At 37.7% G+C, this 24255-nt stretch overlaps 1 protein-coding gene across 5 annotated transcripts in view; it reads left to right on the top strand.

Annotated features, from left to right (window-relative positions):
- Nucleotides 1–24255, top strand: part of LOC131077967 (uncharacterized) — a 296542-nt gene that overhangs the window by 154076 nt on the left and 118211 nt on the right. For all 5 annotated transcript variants that reach the window (XM_058015592.2, XM_058015579.2, XM_058015586.2 and 2 more), the window contains 3 exons: nt 8424–8506; nt 10055–10196; nt 10280–10363. In XM_058015592.2, coding sequence (XP_057871575.1) covers nt 8424–8506; nt 10055–10196; nt 10280–10363 — 309 coding nt within the window. The remainder of the gene's footprint in view (nt 1–8423; nt 8507–10054; nt 10197–10279; nt 10364–24255) is intronic.

Below are 24255 nucleotides of genomic sequence, written 5' to 3'. Positions count from 1 at the left end.
AGTTCTCTTCGAAAGGATCTTCTTCCTATCGTGATAATAAGAATTTTAAGAAGAAGGATGACAAAGCAAAGGAGAAATCCACTTTTCCTCTTGATTGTGAGACATTGAATGATTTGAGGAAGAAGAAATTATGCTTCTATTGTAAGGGGCCTTATGATGCTAATCATGATTGTCCCTTAAGGCCTAAGGGAAAAGCAAACAGAGCTATGTGGACACTATATGAAGGATCAGATTCTGACCAGCAAACTGATGATGACGATTTCGAGTCAGAGAACTCAAAACAAGAAGGAGAAGTTGAACCTGAGGTGAAACTCAAGGAGGCTCACCTCACTAGCATTCATCGTTAGGGCTCTTTTAGGATGAGAGGTGTTCTTGCTGGGCAGAAGGTCATCACACTTCTTGACACTGGTGCAACCCATAATTTCATTGATGCAAGGTTTGTGGAAAGACGGGGCATACACTGAGGATTTTGAGGGAATAAGAGTGAAAGTTGCTGATGGTTACACTCTTAAGTGTGACAGGATGATACCTAACTTGTCTATGCGCTTGAATAATTTTGAATTCAAGGCAGATTTCTATGTTGTGAATATGGGTGACACCGATATGGTTCTAGGCATGACATGGCTGCATGATATTGGCATATTTACTCTCAACCTCCATGAGATGGAAATGAGGTTTGAGATGGATGGAAAGACACGTGTTGAAGGCACTCTGGGACACCAACTATAGGTGTATTTCATTTAGGAGGATGGAACGTCTCTTGCGTCATGACATGATCGAGTGGGCAGCAAGATGTGTTTTGAAACCTATGCAAGAGGAACATCAAAAGCCCATCTATCCACCTGGTATCTAGGAGCTGAGGATTAAGCATGACAAGGTCTTCAGTGAGATTCCACCTGGACCACCTCTTGATAGAGGAATTGAACACATCATTGAGTTGGAGGAAGGGGCTAAGCTAGTGATAATCACTCCCTACAGACATCCCAAACGGCTCAAGGATGAGATAGAGAAAACCATCAAGGAGCTGTTAGCTATGGGACATATCCGACCTAGTAAGTCACCTTTTGCTTCGTCTGTAGTTTTGGTTAAAAAGAAAGATGGAACATTGCGTATGTGCATAGACTACAGATTGCTGAACATGAAGACCATCACGAATAGGTATCCAATTCCTAGAATTGATGAGTTGATTGATGAGCTCCATGGTGCACAATATTTTTCTAAGATTGACTTAAGGTCAGGTTATCACTAGATACGAGTTAGGGAGCAGGACATTGAGAAGACAACATTCCAATGTCATTGTGGTCATTTTGAGTTTGTAGTTATGCCCTTTGGGCTAACCAATGCACCTGCCACTTTCCAGTCTACAATGAACTTGGTATTTCATTCTCAACTGCGGAAATTTGTGCTAGTCTTCTTTGATGACATTCTGGTGTACAACAGGACTTGGGCAGAACACATTGCACATCTAGACACTGTTTTGGGTATTCTTGGCAAGGAGTCTTTTTATGCCAAGGAATCCAAGTGTGACTTGGGCATGACAGAGTTGCTTTATTTGGGTCACATCATCAGTGGAGAGGGTGTACGCATGGATCTCGATAAGGTCAAGGCGATTGTAGAATGGCCTACACCTGAGAATTTGACACAACTTAGAGGTTTTTTGGGCTTATGTGGTTTCTATCGCAGGTTTGTTAATGGATACTCCTGACATGTAGCTCCGCTCACTAATTTGACTAAAAAGGGAGGTTTTGTTTGGTCACCCGAAGCACAAGAGTGTTTTGAGATGTTCAAACGAATTATGACCACTTGCCCAGTACTTGCATTACTAGACTTCAGTAAACCCTTTGAGTTGCAGTGTGATGCTTCAGGTGAAGGGATTGGGGCTGTCCTTATGCAGGACAAACATTCGATTGCATTTGAGAGCAGGAAGTTGAGGGGTCCTGAGAGGAGCTACAACATTTATGACAAGGAAATGTTGGCCATCATGCATGCCTTGGCCAAATTCAGGCATTATTTGTTAGGCAGCAAATTTATAGAAAAAACAGACCACAACAGCTTGAGACATTTCCTTGGGCAGCGGGATCTTAATGATAGACAACAAAAATGGGTGAGTAAGCTGCAATCATATAACTTTGACATTTCTTTTGTCAAAGGGTCACTGAATGTAGTGGCTGATGCACTATCTCGCTACCCTCATTTGAGTTCCATGGCGCAAATTTCAAAGGATTGGAAGCACATGATTGTGGCAGAATATGCCAATGACTCTTGGGCTTCAGGTTTCATTGAGGGGTCGATTCATGATGATAGATATACCATTGTGAATGATTTAATCATTTACAAGGGAAGGATCTTTTTGACCCCAGGATCGACTATAAAGAACATAGTGATGAGAACCTTTCATGATACACCCATGGCAGGTCATCCCGGTTACTACAAGACATAAACAGGTGCGGGAAAGATTCACATGGAAGGGTTTGAAATCAGATGTTCTTCGTTATGTTAGAGAGTGTCTTGTGTAATGTCCCTACTAGTTAGAGATCACTCTCCTGCAAAACAAATTGTTAGAAATACAACAAATATACAAATATCACTAATCTAATTTGCAATTAAATTTAAATTACTTAATTAATACTAATCTCAATTCTTATTTAATAAAAAGGATACGAGTGCAGTACTAGGACACGTCCTTAGGCGGCTATGAAGCTCGCCTTCTTGGAACCCATCTTGGTTCCAAGCCATCCAGGAAATCGAAGGTTAATTCGATTCCTATCTTGGATGTAATTTCTTACACCCAAGCCATCCAGGAAATTGAAGGCTAATTCGATTCCTGTCTTGGATGTAATTTCTTACACCCAAGCCATCCAGGAAATCGAAGGTTAATTCGATTCCTGTCTTGGATGTAATTTCTTACACCCAAGCCATACTGAGGAAGACCATCATATATGACCATCATATATGATCCATTCCTTGCCTTGGATGATGCATCTCATCATCCAAGTCTACCAGAGAGGACCGGCCAGATCCGTCTCTTCTTGGATGAACTATGTCAACCAAGCCATAACATATATGCATATAGATATTCAGTATATACTGCCTACCAGGGATTATCATAATCCCTCCATTAGGCTAAGGGAATTTCCTCCCTATAGCCTCCATCATACAATCACATTTATATTACATTTTACAATTTATTACTATTTTCCATTCCATAATCTACATTTACATGTTCCTAACTTAACATGTATTCCATAACATATATTCAGAAAACATCCATTATCATATATTCACATTTATTTATTATTGTATATTCCTAACTATTCATTAATATGTATTCATTAACATATGGTTACACATATTCCTTAACATCTAAAAACCTTTCAGTAACATATATATTAAAATATCCATTACTTATATTCATTAACATATATATTAAATATGCATTAATTATATTCATTAACACATATATTAAAATATTCATTCATTACTTACCTGTTCGTAACCCGCAACAGTAGTTTCCAGACCTCTTTCTGTCTATGCCGCAGTCCTCCTTATACCTTCCGCTGCTTCCCCCCATTCTACGTGCTGCTGTCCTCCCTTATACCCCGTGAGGGGTTGTATCCCTCTACGGGTCCCCTTGCGCATGAATGGATGCGATGGTAATCGGCTGCGATTACCGTCGCACCACTTCGTGCGGGGGTAATCGTGGTGGGGGGTGGGACCTCTTGGGTATTTGCATAGTTCGTCACTTATTCAATAGCGTTGATTAATAGTTTCCTTATTAGATATTGAATATATTAAATATTGACATTTTAAATATATTAAATATTAACATTGATATATACTAAATATTGATATTTTAAATATATTAAATATTAAATAATATTTTTCTTTATTATTATATATTAAATATATTACCAGTTTAATCCTTTATTTAATACTTTTCCTTTATTATTTTATATATTAAATATATTAACCTTTTAATCATTTATTTAAAATAACCTTATTTAATTAATCCATATATTAATATTATTTAATAATTTTACATCAGGTCATACCGTGGGGTTATCACATCCTGTGTGTCAGCAGAATAAGTAGGACCACACATACCCTGCAGGTTTTTTTCAGCCACTTCCGATTCCTGATAGGAAGTGGGAATGCATTTTCATGGACTTCATTACGGGTTTACCCAAGGTGCAGGGTAAGGATTGTATCTATGTAGTGGTTGATCGTTTGACTAAATATGCCCATTTCTTTCTGATCACCACTACACATTCAGCTACACAGGTAGCAGAGTTGTTCTTCAGAGAGATATTCCGATTGCATGGTTTACCTCGGAGTATAGTGAGTGACAGAGACAACAGGTTTATGAACCATTTTTGGCAAGAGCTTTTCAGAGTTTGTGGGACTGAGCTCACTTCGAGCACCAGCTACCACCCGCAGACAGACGGACAGACAAAAATAGTGAATAAATGGGTGGAAGGATATCTCAGGAATTACATTGCGGGGCAGCAGAAGGGTTGGGTCAAGTGGATATACCTTTGTGAGTATTGTTATAATACCAGTTACCACCTTTCTATTCAGATGAGACCATTTATGGCATTGTATGGGTATAAGGCTCCTAGTTTTATTGATCTGTTGTTCAATGATAGTAGAGTGCCTAGCGCTGGAGATATGCTACAGGAGAATCAGGATATCATGAGAGCCCTTTGAGAGAATCTTCAGAAGGCACAGAACCAGCAAAAGCAGTACGTAGATCAGAAGAGAGTAGAGAGAACATTTGAAGTGGGCGATATGGTATATTTGATGCTACAACCGTATAGACAGTCTACTCTCAAGAGGAGCGGTGCCGAGAAACTTAAGCCGCGATACTATGGACCTTACAGGATTATCAGGCGTGTGGGAGAGGTGGCTTATGAGCTTGAGCTACCGGGAAATAGTAGAGTGCATAATGTCTTCAATGTTTCACGCCTCAAGAAGGCGTTAGGGCATCATGTGACTCCTTCCATGACTTTGCCACCCTTGGATGATGAGTGTAAGCTGATTTTAGTACCTGAAGCCATCTTGGATGTTAGGGAGAAGCGGTTGAGGAAGAGAGCTATTAGGGAATATTTGATTAAATGGAAGGATTTGCCGGTTGAGGATGCTACTTGGGAAGGTGAGGAGATCTTGCAGCATCCTGCATTGAGATTGCTTGAGGACAAGCAATTTTAGGGAGGGAGGACTGTAATGTCCCCTTCCCCTTAGCACGTGCAGTTGTGTTGTGGTTGGCCTATATTTGACCCTCATAGGCCAAGGAGTTGTTTAGGGGGTCGACATGGTGGTGATTGGTGACTTCACATCTCTTTATTATTTGTTATTTTGATGCTATAAGGAGATAACACGTATCAGGAGACGTGTTAATTTTTTTAATTAATAAATTAAAGGTACATTTAAATAACATGTTTAATTAAATAATATAAAGTGTACCTAACCTTATCTTCTAGAAGGTGATTGTGACATATTATGTAATGGATAAATGGAAGAGAGGAAACACATGTTGGGCATCAGTTGTTTATGTTATCTCTTGTTGAGTTGTGGAGACACAGGTTGTCCGCAGAAGATCTTGGGGAACGATACCTCCTAATTGGTCAGCATAACTGAGGAGGTGAAAGACCCTCTGAAGGGTTGCGAGGAGAGTGGAGAGCATTCAGCCTTCCACATTGAGCATAAGGAGTTTTAATACCAGATTATAATAGTATTTCAGACTTGCAGGTTGCTGAGATCGCCTTGCATTGGAGAGTGCATTCTTGAACCATTCTTTGACAGCTATTCCATTTGGGCATCTAGGCGATATCTATCATCATTGGTTGGAGGCAAATCAAAGATATTGGGTGCTGCTATCAAACAGGCTGCAGAACTAGGTTCCCACGATTTTGTTCATATCTTCTCCTATGTGCATCGATATTAACTTGTAATGATGCCAAAATTCATAGAAGGAAGATGCGATACCCTTTGGACAGTTTGGAAGGCGATTTGGTATCTCTTTTGATTAATACCAAGAATCCGACCTGAGGCAGGTTCGTGGGTCATGACCTCCGATCTGAGCATTTAGTGCATGTGAAGGCTCGGTGACCCTTTGTCAAGGAAGGCGCTTCATTTGGAGGAAGGTCCCATCATTTTGGAGGAGTATTCAGACTGCTATACTTCAGATTATACTGGGTTCTTAGACCTACTACTGGCAGCAGCAGGGATGGCACTAGGCATGGTTCGATATTGCATGTTAGAGGAACTTTGATCTTGGATGTAGTTGCTTCTTCACCGCTTCACTTGGGCGAATTTATCAGGTTCCTAAGGCATCCGTATTTCACTGTAATTTCAGATTGTTTGCATGAGTTATGTGAGTGCCTCTTGTCTCCAGAAAATCTGAGAATTAGTAATCATTATCAGACCATGTGTTTTGAGTTTGTATTGTTTCATTAAGCTATTATATGAATTAGGATCAAAGCGTATAGGGCTGCACCTTATACAACTGGGTACTGAGGTTGTATGTCAACTATTTGACAAAATGTCAGTAATTATATATGATTGTTTATTAGCTTCATTTGTCTCATGATACATCTGGGTTGCTGTCCAAGCATTTCTATATTATTATACCTCCATTTGTGAATGTTCTTGCATGAAGAATTAGCATTAGATGTCCCTAATATCAATCTGAAACTAAGACCAGCAGACTGAACAATGTTAATCAAGTGTTCGACGAAATATCTAAGCAAAAAGAATTAGAAGTTCATATCAGAATTAGCAAGGGACACTGCAGTGATGATCATGATGTCTCTTCATTCAAATTTGATAAGATAAATACGTACATTGTAAATTGGATTTCTAAAGTGTATTGCAGATGTGGAATAAACTTCCAATCATCAAATTAGAATGCTCAGATCTGATCCACATCCAATCAACTAGCTCCAATGACAAGGGTGATTAATATGAAGGTCCTTCAAGTCTCTAAAGTCATAGAAATCTGCTCCATCATTCATAGAACCTTTATCAGCAATCTGAGGCACCCAAGAAGGAAGAAATAGAACCGACAAAGTGCAGTTTTAAGACCTGATAGAAATCTCAAGAACCAAGCCAAAATGTATGGCCTTCCTTGAGATGGGCGATTTTGCCTAGAAATTCAATCCTTCACCAAATAATGCAAATAACCTACGAAACCCGGGGACGCGTCCCCTACCTGAAAACCCCTGTCCCAGTCCTGGGGACGTTTTGGGGACTTGGGGACAGTCAGGGGACGTCCCCCCCCATCCCCAAATTGTTAGAATTTTTAGGGGACGTCCCCGAAACGGGGGGACGGCTGGGGACGGATTGGGGGCGGATTGGGGACGGCTGGGGAAGGCTGGGGACGGATTGGGGGCGGATTGGGGACGTCCCCCACATCTAGAGCTAGGGAAAAATATTAAAAAAAAAAAGTTGTATTTTCAATTATTTTTTAATTTTTCTAACATGGGCCCTCTATATTGAAAAAATTTAAAAAACGACTATCAATTTTTTTATTATTGAATTTGAATAGTTATGAAATCAAAATACGACTATCTATATTTTATTATTTTTCTAACATGGGCCCTCTATCAAAAATTAAAAGGCGACATTAAATTTATTAATTCATATCAAATATTTATAATTTTAAATTAATTCATATTATAAATTTTAAAATTTATAAATAGAAAATAAATTAAATAATAAAATATTAAATAATAAATATTATACTTTGCTTTTTAGTATTTACTTAGTACTATTTTGATTTCCATATCGCAATTGACAATGAAACAATGTGGCAGCAGTGTGGCCTTTGGGCATTTTGTATGTTATTTCTTTAATATCTATTATGATATGCATATTGACAATGTGAATGAATTGAAATTCTGAATTATGAGTGCATATTGAGTATTGAGTCTATTGATAATGTTGTATGTTCGATGTTTGCAGTCTAAAATGTTTTCATAGTATCATACACATGCTATATCCATGTTTTCATATGAACATTTAGAATTTTCCTATATATTTTAAATTTTCCCTATATTTTATATAGCCGTCCCCTTTGCCGTGCCCCCCCGTCCCCAAATTTGGCAAAAAAAATTGCCGTCCCAGAAACTCGTCCCGCTGTCCCCCCGTCCCGGAAACTTGGGGTAACGTAGCAAATAACCACTGAAAATGAAGTGCCCAGCAATGAGGAAGAGTCAAATTATACCTAAAATGATTGCTATTAAGTTTCAGAAGATATGAACAAATCACAGGTTCTAGTTACTCAGAAAAAACATTTCCAGAACTCATAAAATTCACATCTGCACTCAGAAGTTAAATCTAGTCTTCTTTTTTTTTTGTATGCACATCAGAAGTGAAATCGGCACATCAGAAAATTGAACTTATTTTTTTTTTTGTGCATGCAGGATCATTTTGTGGACATTTTGGATGTTCTTTATGGCAGCACACGTGTTTCTGTCTACAAGAATATTCTTATTCATATCTCTAGGTGAGCTAATGGTGTGCTTATAGGTTGCTTTCTCCTTTTTTTTATTACAAACCATGTAAAACTTTTCTAATTTTAGGGAAAGGAAAAAATTGAAGAGAGTAATATGATTCCAAAATTGTCTTTGTACATGTACTTCTACTGCTTGCTATAGTTTTTATCTGATCTGTATCATGACTTTAAACTGAGCCTAAGCTCAAGATTAAGGTAAGAGTGCTTTTGGTTAGTGTAACTGCCATTGCTTTCATTTGAATGACATAACATGGGGAAAAATGAACCAGGAGTCTCTGATCATAGTGCAACAGTCTATTCATAGGTTCACATTTCATGATTTACCTTAACAAATACAAGACTGAATTCTATTACTTTTGATTTAAAATTTGTTAATATGAACTCTATCTCTTACTTTTCATTTTTTTCTTTTAAAGATTTGTGAAAGGCCTGTGTGGAAACTGCTGTTTAGTTCTTATGGTATGCAAATGGCTGTATTCCACATTTTAAAATTATAGTAATGGATATAAGAGAACTTCCAATATTTGATTACCTATCTATTCCTTCTAGCTCTGGTACAGTGAGAATAACTGATTAAGAAAATGAAAAAGACTTGCTAGCAAGTTATCTCTCCATAAGTGCAAAAAAGGGCTCCAGACTGAATTAAAAAATTCAAATATCATCTGAAATGTGGTCATTCTGAACACTATTCTATAATGTTTCTGAACTCTTTAGTGTTTGAATGGTCAATAGTCAATACTATGTATACATAGTTCACACTCCATTTCTGTTAAGAGATATTTTGTTTTAATCTCTGTTCTATGTCTCAGAAATTTTGAGAGTCAAGACTATTAATTGTATTTGAATTTGATAACTTTTCGTAGTCTATAAAATACTTATTTCTATGCCAAGTTCTGTAGAATGCTTGTTTTTGTAGCCCTCAGTTTAAGCATTGCTTTTAGTCTTCAACTTGCAAACTTGTGGGTGTTTTGGTACATATGTTTTTCTTATTATTGATTTAAAGACTATTGTTTTATAATTAAAACAAGAATTTTGACTTGGAGGTTTTTGTTTAAGATATTTTTTAAGATACCATTTGACTTATTTTTTAAAGATATTTGCAAGGTGAACAGTTTTGAATATATGAAATACTTTTTAGTTAATTGGTAACTAGTGCATTGGTGAACTTTTTTGACATGATAATAAACACTGGTACTTATTTAAAATGCGTGCTTGAAAATAATTTCAGGGATTATTTTGCCTATTGCCCTTGTTATGTGAAGCACAGTTTAAATGGTGAGGGGTAAAAGACTTGTTTTTTCTTAGTTGTCAGCCTGAGAGATGTGCATCTATCCCTTGAATAGAGTTTTTTCCCGCCTATGATTAGTATTTGTGAATCGCTGGGGTGAACAATGAATGTAACACCAACAATTTTGGACATAACTTTAGTGCAAGGAAACTGCTGGATAATGGCATTTCTTTATTGCAATTTTTTGTTTGCTTGTTATTTTGTCGGTCTGTACTGATATTCTCTTAACTGTACTGATAAAATCTTTATAGGAATAATCAAACAGTTCAAGATCCTGTTACAAGGAAGATTCTCTTTGATGTTTGCAAAGTTCTTCATGATTCAATTGATAGCTTGACCAGTGACGATGATTGTAGGCAGATTGCCCATCTTGTAACACGCTTTGTGCAGCTGGTATATTTTCTTGTAGTCTTTCTACTTGTTCTATGTACTTTTTTTTTCTCCTAGTTAATATTTTAAACAACAATTTTTTTTAGGTTGATTTTGCAGGAGATTCAGAGAAACATTTATCTTTTCTTATAGATTGCCGTGCAACCTTTGGAAAAATGGACCCGTTAAAGGTTTGCCTTTCCAAAGATCCTTCGTTAAACTGTGCTACTTCTAGGACATAAAATGTCATTTGGTGTCCCGGTTTCTGAAAATTTGAGAAACTAGATCTTTACCTTTTGTTCTCTGACAAGATATCCATGCTTGCTAATATAGAAATTCGCTGCACATCAATTCTTTTCTACTAGTTGCAACTGCATTTATATTTTTCCTTTTACTATTTAAAGTTTAAACTTATAAGTTTGAAATAGCTCACCATCCAAAATAGCTAAATTGCTATTATGATACATGTTGTTTGCTTTTTAATTTGTAGTTTTCTCATATATTTTACTCTATACATTTTAGAATCAAACCTCTGTCAACATGAGGAACTTGCTGATGATTTGCATGCAATCAAGGCACATATTCAAAAGATCTTTGATCCTTAAAGCATCACTGCTTCTAGGTTTGACAATGTATGTGATGACTTTAAGAACATTTTTTACCAACGACTGCATGTCATCTTATGTCATGTCTTAAATTTACTCGCTTTCATCTAACATCCTTTTCTTTTTGACAACGTTGATCTATACTAATCATATTTTTTGCTTGATTTCTGTCAATAGCTATGATGGTTTTCTACGTTCTGACCAAGTTCACATTGATTGCTCTATGCTTGGGCTAATTGTATTTGTCATGAACCCCAGTTTTGTTCTCCTTAGAAATTGGACAGTTAGGTCATGTTACAGTAGTTGAGACTTGAGAGATCTAATGTCTTAACTCCAAAAGAGCTGCCTTAGGATCATTAAAACATCAAATTTTTGAAAGTAAGAGCAATAACTTCAAAATAGCAATCTACCAAATGAATCTTAACTTTAGACATTTCTTTTCTATACGAGGAGTGGAAAAAAAAATACATGGCCGTGTCTCTTGAAATAGAAGAGGGACTATTATAACTAAAACAACCTTGCAAGTTGCCACTGCTCTTGTATATTCTTGCAATGTTGAGTGCTTACATTCACATAATACAGTTGCAAGCTGAATTTCTCATACCAAGATTCTCTAAGACTTTCCCAGGATGCCCTAGCAATTAGTGCTTTCACTTCTATGAATAGATTGACTGGCTGCAGGTTGGTTTTGACAATAATAGCCAAGTAAATCAACTGCACTAATTATCAAAGCTGGAATGGATAATAGTTGATTTGTGTTTAGTCTCGACGGTGAGGTTGGTAAAGTCACGGATAAACATAAATATTCCACATGTACCAACAACTTCATGTAACAAGAACATTCATGTATATCAAAGCATAGATAACAATTAGAAGAAACAGATATGGCAGAAGTATGGTATCTTTATTTCATTCCAAATATGCGAGTACAATGCTAACTTGCCGAGGTTCCATCCAAACACTATATAGACCCGATGGTTGGCCAGGCTGCCAACCATCACAACTTACCAACTACCAACTACCCCACGGGAACCTCTCGGCAACCCATACATAACAAAACATAAACACCCCAAACAACTATAAACTAACATGTGTTATTAGCCCCTAACATTAGCCCCCCCAAAAAGTAGTCGTCTTTCAGACGACTAGAACAAACAGGAGCTGGAACGACAAAACAAAAGATGCTAAGACGAGCGGGAAGAGGCGTCCCTGTCGTTGCCGAAGAAGAAGGCTGCCATCCTGTGTGGAGCTAAAGGTTCTTCTTTGCAGTTAGCTGTTGCTCGCGTGCCTTCTTGACTATGTGTGCAGCCTCCAATAATTTCTTGTCCTTCTGCTCCACCTGCAGAGTTTGGTCAGCCACCTTTGCTGCAAGTGCCTTCAACTCCGCCTCATGCCTGCTGCAACGTGCATCATAAGTGGCCACCTTCGCCTCCAACTCAACCCTCAAGTTCTTCTCCCCTGTGACCAATCAATACTGTAAGATCGTCACCTTACAATAATAATCAAATATACAAGTGTTTATCATTGAGAGATCGTCACCTCACAATGATATCCACCATGGCTCGTCCAGAGGGTGAACACACAAGTACATGAAGGTCATCACGGATTCTCTCATGAGATGTTGTCATGGAGTCACACACATGACATTAATCATGAACCATATCAGATTAATAAGTTGCATTAATAAGAGTTTACACTTTAAACAACTTATAATAAGAAAGAATACATTAGTGTAATAAACAATTCAACCAAATCAATGATGCTGAGACTCAATCTCAGCTAGGGCTGCATTTTCCACCATACCAAGCTTATCTTGAAAGTACACAAACTTTATTCTGGACAGAGGCTTGGCGAGAATGTTTGCCGTCAATTCATTAGTAGTAATGTTTCTTAACTGAATAACATACCTTTCCACTTGACCTCCACATGCTTTGACCTTTCATGAAATACAAGGTTGGAGTCTGCATCACTTTTGGTGTATTCCAAGCTCATCAAGTATTCATCTATCCAGAAATATCATGACTTAGAAGTCAACATAAAGGGCCTCTTAGTCTACATGGGACTCCATCCCATGAATCATAATCTTTTGACTGATCACTAGAGAAATCATCGCGACATAGTCCACTCCCTCTCAATCAATATGACCAAGATTCTTAGATATCAATCGAACCATATCTTCTTAGTTTCTCCCTCTGTCATGGAAGCATTTTGCTCACATGGACCCAATAATAGAAGATATCTTGCTTCAAGAGACTCTCATTTTCTAGTATGATCCTCATATGTCAAAAAGTGCAAGATCCAGAATCACAATGGAATTGTTGTCATAAGATCGAGCCCTAGACATGAATATGACCAACCTGAGATTTAGAACAAACTCCCCTAACAGTATGCTCCCTCTCACTTGGAGAGCCCTCTTGTCTCAACTTTGCTTTGTAACCCTAGATGCAATCATCCCTTGTACGAATGCCTCAATATTTACCTCCAATGGACTATTGCACTTTAGCAGGTAAATATATAAAAATGGAAATGTAAAATCTCAGAATCTCCACTAAAGTCCTTTGTATATTCCTCCTGAATTTCAATCTCTTCATCACAATTTGAACTTCAAAACTATATAACCTGAAAGGCAACAAGTTGTGATTCTAAAGATGTCCTGTATGCAAGGGACAAGTTTCTCATAGTAAATTGAAGAAATTTGAAAAAACAAGATATCCAAAAGCAGCTTGTCGTAAGCGGACATCTGCTGATAATGTTGTTTCACAAATAAAACGCAGAATGTAATTGCATGAATTAATAACTACATATGAAAATCATGAACATTGTTCAATCATGAAAAAACTTATCTCTTTCAAGTCAGAATATGAATCCATGTAAATCCTTTTGTGGAAGAGTTTCACCAACATCTGCAATGGAAGCTTGAGGCATAGTCCTGGTAGGACATTGCATTGCATAGTGACCATATTTGTCACATCTAAAGCATTGGATTTCTGAAATATCCTTCCTTCTTTTGAATGTAGGAGCACCATTAGATTCCTTATCTTTCTTCCTTTTGAAATGTCCTTTCTTACCTTTCATCTTTGTGGAGTGGGAGGCAAGAACATGAATATCTTCATTTATGGAGCTTTGGCCAATGCCTCTGATAGCCAATCTAGACTCTTCTTGAATGCAATCTTGCTTTAATCGTTCAAACTTAGGAAGTTTTGATCTTGCACTTATCCTTTGAATAAATGCCTCCCATGAGGAGGGGAGATCATTTAGTGCCAGCATGGTTAACTCTTTGCTCTCTATTGTGTGACCAATAGTAGAGAGTTGATCTTTCAATTCAGTAATCCTCATGAAGTATGAGGTGATGACTTCACCTTTTGTCATTTTGACATGATGGAGTTGTTGCTTTAGAGAAAGAGCTCGGCTTGTGTTGTTTATCTCATACATGTTCTCTAGAGATTTGAACATGCCATAGGCAGTCTCCATCTTGGAGATAGTTGGCACAATATGATCTTTCACTGAGTCAACTAACATCTTCATGGCTTTATTGTTCTTTCTCATCCATTGAAGCTTTTCATCTTCTCTTCAGGTTCCGGTATGGCTTTCTTCACAAATCCATCTAATTCGTTTTCACTTAAAGCAAGCATTATCCTAAACTTCCAAGATACAAAGTTGGAAGCTCCTTCAAGACGATCCTCAAATCTAACACCATTCACCATTTTGATGTGTAGAAGGGAGTTGAGGAATTCGAGGATATTTAGAGAGTAGTGTCGCTTATATAAATCTGATCTGATCTTTTCCTTATGCTGGCTCTGATACCATGTTAAATTTTGATCAGATTGGTCTCCCAACAATGTGTTTAATCAGTTAAGAATATTATTTGCCACTCAAGGTTATGATATTGTTGAAGATGGTTAATGATCTGCAATATGTCTTTGATCTTCTAATCTGTACGTATATTTCTGAAGAATAAACTTTATGGAGAGCAAAAATCTCGAATATATTATGGCCTGATCTGATATAGAGATTGTACGATCTGATATAAGAATGAATTATCGAGTTGCTGGCTATATGATTATTCAGGTAACATTACAATCGAAGTCCTATCTCTTTAAATATGAAGCAATAGACTTATACATAAGTCGTGACTCATTCCAAGAACCACAACTATTACCGATTCATAATTGAATCTGTTTATACATGTAAACCGATTCAATTATAGTCGGTCAGAATTAAACCGAACCAATATGTATAATCGGTTATACATTCTTAACCGATTCAATATAGTTAAACCAATGTAATACATAATCGGTTATACATAATTAAATCAGATTCAAATCATAATTAAACCGATATAATCCATAATCGGTTATACATAGGAAACCAATCATTGTTAGTGTAGTCACAATTCAGTATAAATGATATCGGCAAATGATAGAAATCAGATCTATGAATGAGACCATGATTACGCATAGTTTGGAGATAGAGCCATTAAATATGTAAGGCCGATAGGCCATTCACATATTTAATTTCTGTAGTCAGAAGGATAACTTCCGAAGCTACAACATTAACACATTCCGATCTCTCTTTTCTTTTCATATTCGTAGTTTTTATAAAATTAGCTTGTCTTAGGATCAGAGTTAAATGCTTCATGATGCAGGAGCATCGTGTTAATCTATTTGTTTAGTGCTTTGTTGGCTTTGTGTAGCCAAGATTTAGTTTGGGTTCGCCACATGGGTAGGAAGTTGGACAAAACGAGTTAGTTGCCTTTGGCAGAAAGGGAGATGAACAATTGATGAGAAGTTTAAAAGAATTAGTTAATAATGGTAGTTAAACACATTCTTTTTTGTTCCTTAACAATTGATTTATTCTGCCAACTTGGAACTATATATCCATGATCCACCAATTTCCTTCTCTCCTTATTTACCACATTCTTACTTCTACTTGTATGTTCAAAACTAACATTTTCATTACCCTCATAACCAAAATCAACATTGTGACATATTTTTACCTGCTGTCCCGATTTGCTTCCAACATTGGCTTCTTTGTTTACTAACTTTTCCTCTTTGTAGACATCTTGTCTTGCATCTTTAACATCTTCCAAGGCCTCATGATACTCTAGGGTATCTTCAAAGTCTTCTTTATTATGTTGGAATACTTCAACATCATCCTCGTCTTGATTTTCATAATCCTTAAAATGATTCTCTGCTGTAAACCGTTGCTTTACATATTTGTTGTAAACTGTTGCTTTGCATCTTCCTGACATACTGCTGCAACTAGTCTCCCCTCTTTCTCATCTTCATCATTGTCTATGGGTCTTCTACTTGCCCATTCTCTTATCAACTCCAAGGTCTTGTTCCCGACCGTCCTTATCGGGTTTCTCATACCTAAAAACACATACTTAAACAGAACATTAGCAAATAAAACCAGAGACCAAAATGTCTCCACGAGTGCCTCCTTCATGGGCACCGTCCTCTCTTCTTTACTCTTTTCTTCTAGTGCTACTTTCTGCACTTCTTCTTTTCTCCATGCCTTGTTATATTTTCTCATGTTCTCCACAATGAGAACTTCTTTCACCTCTTTTGGTGCACGTTGCTCTCTTGGCAACTTCTTGTTGTCTAAACCCCTCAAGGTTTTCCCCACATTTTTGTCATCTCTTTTCAAGGCAACCATCCTTTGCCGTCTTCTCTTCTCAACAATCAACTTCACGGGCCACTTCAACCTCTTGTTTATGAGAGATATGCAAGGATTACAGGGGAAACAAGAATACAAGGCGAGTAATAAAGAGTGGCAGCCTAGAGAAGGTGTTTATGATATTTTGTGTGCTAACAAGCAGGTGTAAGGGATGAACGATATGAGGAGGAACAAGTGGAAACCAGATTATTGGGAATTTTGGCAAGCAAGGAAGTAGAGAGAAGATGTTTATGGGCTGAAATCAGATCATGGCTTATGGAGGAAAAGGGCAGCAATAAATAGACATCTGCACAAGGCTAAGAAAAATAGGGTGTGGCTGGTTAAGTGCAAGACATCACTAGATGAAAGTGGTCTTGCTAGACATGGTCAAGAGGAAACCTTTCAATCAAATGGAAGATGTGAAGAGAAAGAATTTGCATCGGGAACATGTCTTATAGAGGGCATGACAGAAACAAATGAAGATGAAAAGATAAGGGTATTAGTGGCTGAAAATAAAGGAGTAAAGCATGAGATTGTAGCAGTTGCCGTGTTTGGAGATATTACAGGGAATTGTGGAGGTCTTGTGTTTGGCAAAGATTCTAGAGGAAAGAATGGAAATGGCAGTGCAGGCTTGGTGGAAAAGATCGCAACAAAGGCAAAGGTTGTTGAAAGTATTGATGATAAAGAGGCAATATTTCAGCTTTTAAACAATGAAGATGTTTTTGAATCTTTGAATGAAATTGTTGGAAGGAAGAGTTTAAAGGAAGAAGATGAGAAGGATGTGGCACCAAGTAATGAAGATGACATATGTGAATGGGAAATGAAGCTATGGAGGCTTGTAGATGAAAAAGAGTTGAGGAGCGGAGACAAGAAGGAAAATAAACATAGACAGTTGGAATGAATAGAAGGTACAAATACAAGTTGGAAATGATATGAACGAGAGGTTAGATAAGAAGAAAAAAACTCAAGAATATATAGTAGACAGAAGGGATGATGAGGGATTAAGAAGTGAAATAGAAGATGCAGAAGCCAATCTAGAAGCGGATTTAGGGGTGACAATAGAAGTTAAAATAATTCTTGGAGAAATAGATGTAGTGATCGAATTGGAAAGAGGAGCAGTAACCCATAACGGTGCAGATGATTTGTGGACACAATTTGCAATTATAGAGCAAGAGTGGATAGGCAAGTTGGAAGGTATGAAGCCCATTGGGACAAGGAAGGATGAGTAAAAGAAGGTTTCGACAGAAAATCAAGAAGTTGTAGTAGCAATAGAGGCAAGATGTGGAATAATATCTAAAGATTTTAATTTGGATGTTGTGAGTCTCGAGAAGGAAAATGAAGCTGGGAATGATTTGTTGTTGCAGCAGTTGGCTATGGAGGAAGAGTGGCTGGAACAGACGTTGGATGAGGAGGTTGAGTATGAAATTGAAATGGTAAGTACAATGCTACTAAATATTGATGATATTATAATGTAGATGTATGGGGTGAGTGATTTTGATGACATGGAAAACTTTAATTTCCATCAATTCATTTATGATGTTTTGTGTGTGGATGAAAGGATGAGAAGAGCTTGGGAAAGGATGGTAGATAATGGAGATAACTTCATAAGAGCAGAGTGGAGACGTGGACAACAATGTTGGATGAATACGGTAGATGAGCCAGAGTGATGTTGGAAGAAGCAGAAGAAAAATAATGAAAGAGTATAGTTATGAATTGTTACTCCCATGTGCAGGAGCACATGCTTTCTTTTGTGCCTGGGGAGTCTGAAGCAAGAGCATCGTGTTAATCTATTTGTTTAGTGTTTTGTTGGTTTTGTGTAGCCAAGATTTAGTTTGGGTTCCCCACATGGGTAGGAAGTTGGACAAAACGGGTTAGTTGCCTTTGGCAGAAAGGGAGATAAACGATTAATGAGCAGTTTAAAAGAAATAGTTAAGAACGGTAATGAAATAGTTAGGAAAGATCGAGCAATTTTGGAGGACAACGGATTGAAGGAAAAAAAAAAACTAAAGGTATGAAGGACGGTGGGTGGGTTATAACCGGTGAGTAACGAAAGAGGCCAGAATTGGCCGAACAACGAGAGGTTGAATAAAAGAGGAGAAGGCTGAGTTCGAGAGCTGAATAGAAGGCAAGAGACTGTATGGAAAGAGGAAATCGTTTTGGGCGAATATGTGCTAGTTGTGAACCAACAAAATAGCGAATAGAAGGATAATTGGAGAAGGATGTAATGACGGGAGATAAAGAGGATAATCGAGCACATTCAAGGGAGATTAACGATAGGCGAGGTAAGGAGGAGTCAAGTCGGTAAGAGGAAAGGAGTCAGAGTCGTGAGAGTGTGAGTTGAAGAAGGGAGAATAAGTTTGGGAGAGAAAGAAGCCAAAACCTGGGCAAAGACCAATAGTTTGTGTTGCATATTTTTATATGAGTGAAGTTGCCTTTCTTAGTGGCCATGAAATGTCAATTTGTAAGAAGAGATTCTCTGCATATTTGTAATGTGTTTTGACATATGAATTGATAAAGGAATGATCTTTGTGTTTCTCTCTTTATTAACTGGTTTACATGGAGTTCCTACTTCATGGTGCCCAATATGTTCTGTTACTGAATTCAATTATTTTCTGTTCTATTCCTATCAATGTTTTGATAGAAAGTCTGTATAATAGTGTTGTTTGAAATCATAGCATAGGTATTTAGGTGTGTGCCGTCACGTGAGAGTTGTGTGTAGATGTGTGTGAGGGTAGTTTCCATCACTTCACAAGGAATCAACAAGAGGAAATTTTACACAATGTCATCCAATGACAAAACAAACTGCATGATGTCCTTGCAGAGGCATAACAAGCAATAATACAATCCTAAGGGATTTTGTGTGTGTGGGTGATGCAGGAGCATCTGAGTAGTTCATCCAGTTGGAGCAGTTAGCAGAGGAGTTGCTTGGAGATTGTTGCGTTTCTTGATGATTGAGGGTTCAGAGTTGCGGATTTGGATTTAGCTTCTGGAGATCGTTGTATTTAACATATTTGAGATTCATGGCATTTGGATGTGTTTTCGATGAGATATTGATTCCGGTATTGGTTCCAGATTGGCTTGTTCTTGCTGTGTTGAGCTGGCAGTGTATGAATTGGGTTGCGGATTGTTTCCGTAACTTGCGGATCATTGGGAGATGTTGTTTTGGACCTGATCGATGTTCTCGAAGGTCTGCCGGAAGTTCTATGCATTGTTGGGGATGTTCTTGGTGATTTGGGCTAACATATTATTGTTTGCATGTTTCATTATGAACCGGTGGAACTTTGGCCGACTTGATCAAGTTCTTGTTGCTTACGGATGGTATAAAGAGGAAGATAGGAGATTGATTGGAGCGGGCAGAGGTCCGATAAAGAAAAGATTCATAACAAATGTAGTTTCTAGAGAGATTCTGGTCTGGGGGGACTGAAGTCCGGAGGGACTGAGGTCCGGATCAGTGCAGATAGTGCAAACTGTTACTGGAGGCTGAATTGTAGAGCAGATGATTTGTGGATCATAGATTTGAGTTGCTGCAAGGCGGGGCTGTCCTTCATTGGACCTCCCTACCTTGACTGCATCAAATGGTATCAGAGCTGGTTATGAACGTGTTGTTGGAGGAAGTGTTGGTTGTGAACTGGTTGGATGAAAAGAACTTGAGGTAGCTTGAAGACTTGTTCAGATTGCCGAGCATTGAGGCAGTACAAGGCTTGCAAGCAAACCGCTGAACCTAGAAGCATGATCTTGGAGCCGTTGGCAGGTGGAGACTTGAACAGATCACCGAAATGAGGTAGGCTGCAGGGTGGTCCGGTAGATTGCCGAGGAGAGACAATCGAAACTTGTGGTCAAACTACCGAACCCCTGAGGCAGTTGCAAGTACCTGTGAACAGATCGCCAAACCAGATCAAGTGATGGGACTTACTTTTCAATTAACCTCGAGAATCTGATGCAGGAGCATCTGAGTAGTTCATCCGGTTGGAGCAGTTTGCAGAGGAGTTGCTTGGATATTGTTGTGTTTCTTTATGATTGAGAGTTCAAAGTTGCGGATTTGGATTTAGTTTCTGGAAATCGTTGTATTTAACATATTTGAGATTCATGGCATTTGGATGTGTTTCCGGTAAGATATCAATTCCGGTATTGGTTCCGGATTGGCTTGTTCTTGCTGTGTTGAGATGGCAGAGTATGAATTGGGTTGCAGATTGTTTCCAAAACTTGTAGATCATTGGGAGATGTTGTTTTGGACCCGATTGATGTTCTCGGAGGTCCGCTGGAAGTTCTATGCATTGTTGGAGATGTTCTTGGTGATTTGGGCCAGCATATTATTGTTTGCATGTTGCATTATGAACCGATGGAACTTTGGCCGACATGATCGAGTTGTTGTTGCTTATGGATTGTATGAAGAGGAAGATAGGCGATTGATTGGAGGGGGCAGAGGTCCGATGAAGAAATTTTTTAGAATAATTGTAGTTTCCAGAGAGATTTTGGTCCGGGGGACTAAAGTCCGAAGAGACTGAGGGCCGGATCAGTGCAGACTATTACCGAAGGCTGAATTGTAGAGCAGATGATTTGTAGATCATAGATTTGAGTTGCTGCAAGGTGGGGCTGTCTTTCATTGGACCTCCCTACCTTGACTACATCAGTGTGTGTGGTCTCTTTCCATACATTGACAATAACAAAAACCTTCTTCTTTGATAATTTCCTTTCTTAGTGAATTTAATTGAATCCTTGCCATCCATGCAAGATCAATAATTAATCTTAATCATTAAACATTAGAAAGAATAAAAACATTATGCAAAATGAAATCACAGAAAAAATCACATCAATACATCCATATAAATTATATAATTATATATCCATAAAATAGTTAATATCTTGAAGATATTGCATCAAAATAAAGGACCAATTAATAATAATAAAAGAACAATACATTCATAATTTTAAAAATGTGTTAGGTATAGTTAAAGTATCTAGGGGATACGGTAAATACGCAATCAAGGAGTGTGAATTTCATGAAAGAATGAATGAATACAATGATAGAGTATATATAACAAACTCGACAAGAAAGTTTTGAGCAGAAAACCCAAATACCAAACAACATGAAGAGTTCTTCGTAGTGGCAATAACTCTTCTCTTTTGTCTAAGATATGTGTTGCCTATAAAACTTTAGCAAGTCTTTTTTGTGCTGGTGGTTAATGTTGACGTGGCTAAAGTCGTATCGCTCCAACTCTATCCGGCCAACGCAGAATAGAATGTTCTCGCTGAGTATCCTATCCTCTCTTGTATAAGGAAGCTCTAATGTTGCTTTTAATCAACAAAAGGGGACAACCTCAAGGTTCCAAATGCCAGTTCTTGACTGCGGGATAACTCAACGATCGATGTGTTTTGCTGGGAGCACAAGGGGCCTTACGTTTTGCAACAGGCTGTTTTGTATTTGATTCTCGAATTGGGAAATAAAAGCAAAAGAGAAGGGTTTAGGAAACCTAAAATTAATAAGACTAATATGCGGGTAGACGGATTCAACATAACCAATCCCTGCTTGGTCAAAATGGCTCTCAACCTCGCAGGAACGGTGCAATCTTCAAGGGGACTTGGAAGATTATCAGACTGCAAATGCATGGCTAAGCACCTAATTCTGGCGTAGCTCAGACAGACACTTGCAATGGAACTAAACACAATTAAAGGCTGAGGCTAACCATACACGAAGACACACAATCAGTATATCCTCTATGGTATGAGCCCGAATCCATCAAATACCTGCACACCCATCAAAAAGATCTATCTAATTTGCTGAAAGAAACCATGCAAACAGAAGAAAACCAAGATAACAAACACCATTCTTCAATGTTCATATATTGATTTTGATTGCCTTACAACAATTTTTGGCAACATTTCTATGCTACTCCTAAAATCTAACTTTCTACAAAACTCTAACCTATCTTATCTAAAATCTAACAGTCTAATTGTTTAAAATATAACAATAATCTAACCCTTTACAAAAGGAAGGCCTCTACCTTTTATAGATTTTACAATTTGAATTGATGGCCAAGATGGACTGCATCCAAGGGCCCTGGTCTGCCTTCCAGAAGCTTGGCAGCTTTAACCTATGCCCACACAATTCCTAGTTATCCACCCAACCACTCTCCTCAGCTACCGACCACTATTTGACATTAATTCGGTCCTCCTGGTAGTTGGGAATAACTGACTTATGTCCCCTTTACTTTAAATTCATTAGGTGGGGCACACAAGCAATCATGTACAATAAAGTATTTCAGTTCTTAAACTTTAAATTGATTTTTTGGAATTTCTTCCAGCAGTGTATTTCTGAGAATGCACATTTCGAGTATTCTATGTGCTCTTTGTCTTCTGTCTGGTTGGTGGACTTCAACTTTGCGGTTCAGGTGATGGCACGTTTCCCCGTACCTCATCGCTTCGACCTTGCGCTCTGCGGTGCGTCCTTGCATTGGTGTCGCTCGCGATCATGTCTTCAATCTAAGCTTAAGGTCCTCACCTTAGTTCCTCTCGACGTCAATATGTAAACAATCAATTTCAACCTGGATCAATCAATTTGAAAAATTAAATAAATTAATTTAACAAACATTAAATTTATGCTATGCCGAGCTTTGTCCCGTCGAAGACGAAAGATGTTTGCATTAAAAATTTCCCCTTGTGAAATTAGGGTTTTAAAGCCAAGATTTAAAAGTGTGAGGTTTTGACGTCTCCTATTCAACATGCGCTAACAAGTTTGGGCCCTTTTGACAATATGAGAGTTTTAAATTTAAAACAGTTTGCTTTGAATTTCGGCCTATTAAGTAATTTGAGAGATTTTAATTTAAATGTTTATGACTTTTTGTTTAAAAATGTCTCCCTTTTGTTTTTCGAATTTCGGCTAATTGAGCCGATTTGCGTGATTTGTCTTTCTTTCAAAATGACTAAGAGTGCCGATTTTTATTCCCCTTTTTGCTTTTGGCCTTTTAGCTTTGGATTTTCGGCTTACTAAGGCAAATTGCACAACTTGAGTAGTCCCATATCTAGCAGACTCTTATTTTCATATAGCCATTGATTGTTCGGGGAAAAGGAAGGATGTAGCCTTCGGATTTCAGATTTTTAAGGATGCCATAGAGAAGGTTGGACCCTCCAATGTTGTACAAGTAGTGATAGATTCAGCTCATGTATGCAAGTTAGTTGGCTTAATGGTAGAGGGTGCCTACAAGCACATTTTTTGGACCCCATGTTGTGTTCATGCGTTGAACAGTGCATTGAAAGACATTGGAAAAATAAATTGGGTAGAGGGGGTGGTGTTAGAAGTTAGAGAGCCATTCAAATGTCGATGAAAGACATTAGAAAAATAAATTTAGTGAAGGGGTTGGTGTTAGAAGCTAGAGCCATTCAGATGTTTATTTGCAATCATCACATATTACTTCCTTTGTTTAGGACTTTTTTGAGGAAGGAATTCTTCAAGCCTATGTATATTAGATATGCTAGCTACTTTATTTTGTTGGAAAGGATGATTGAGCTGTGGGGGCCACTATAATTAATAGTAGTTAATTTAGGGTCGAGTAGATGGTCAGAGTCAACCACAACTGAAGAAAAAGATGTCAAACAAAAAATCCTCAATGATGATTGGTGGTCCACAATGAAGTAAGATATTTATTTTTAATAATTAATTAATGTATTTCTTATTTCAGTATTGAATTTCTGATTTTATTGTTAACTAATACATTGCTGATTTTATTGTTAACTAATACATTGCTGATTTTAGTATTGAGTTACATTTTTGTTTCTAAGTTTCTAAGTTGTAAATTTACTAACTTATTTTCATCCTTCGTAAT

Source organism: Cryptomeria japonica, chromosome 6 (assembly GCF_030272615.1).
Source record: "Cryptomeria japonica chromosome 6, Sugi_1.0, whole genome shotgun sequence".
Taxonomy (NCBI): Eukaryota; Viridiplantae; Streptophyta; class Pinopsida; order Cupressales; family Cupressaceae; genus Cryptomeria; species Cryptomeria japonica.
This window is presented reverse-complemented; position numbering and strand designations above follow the sequence as displayed.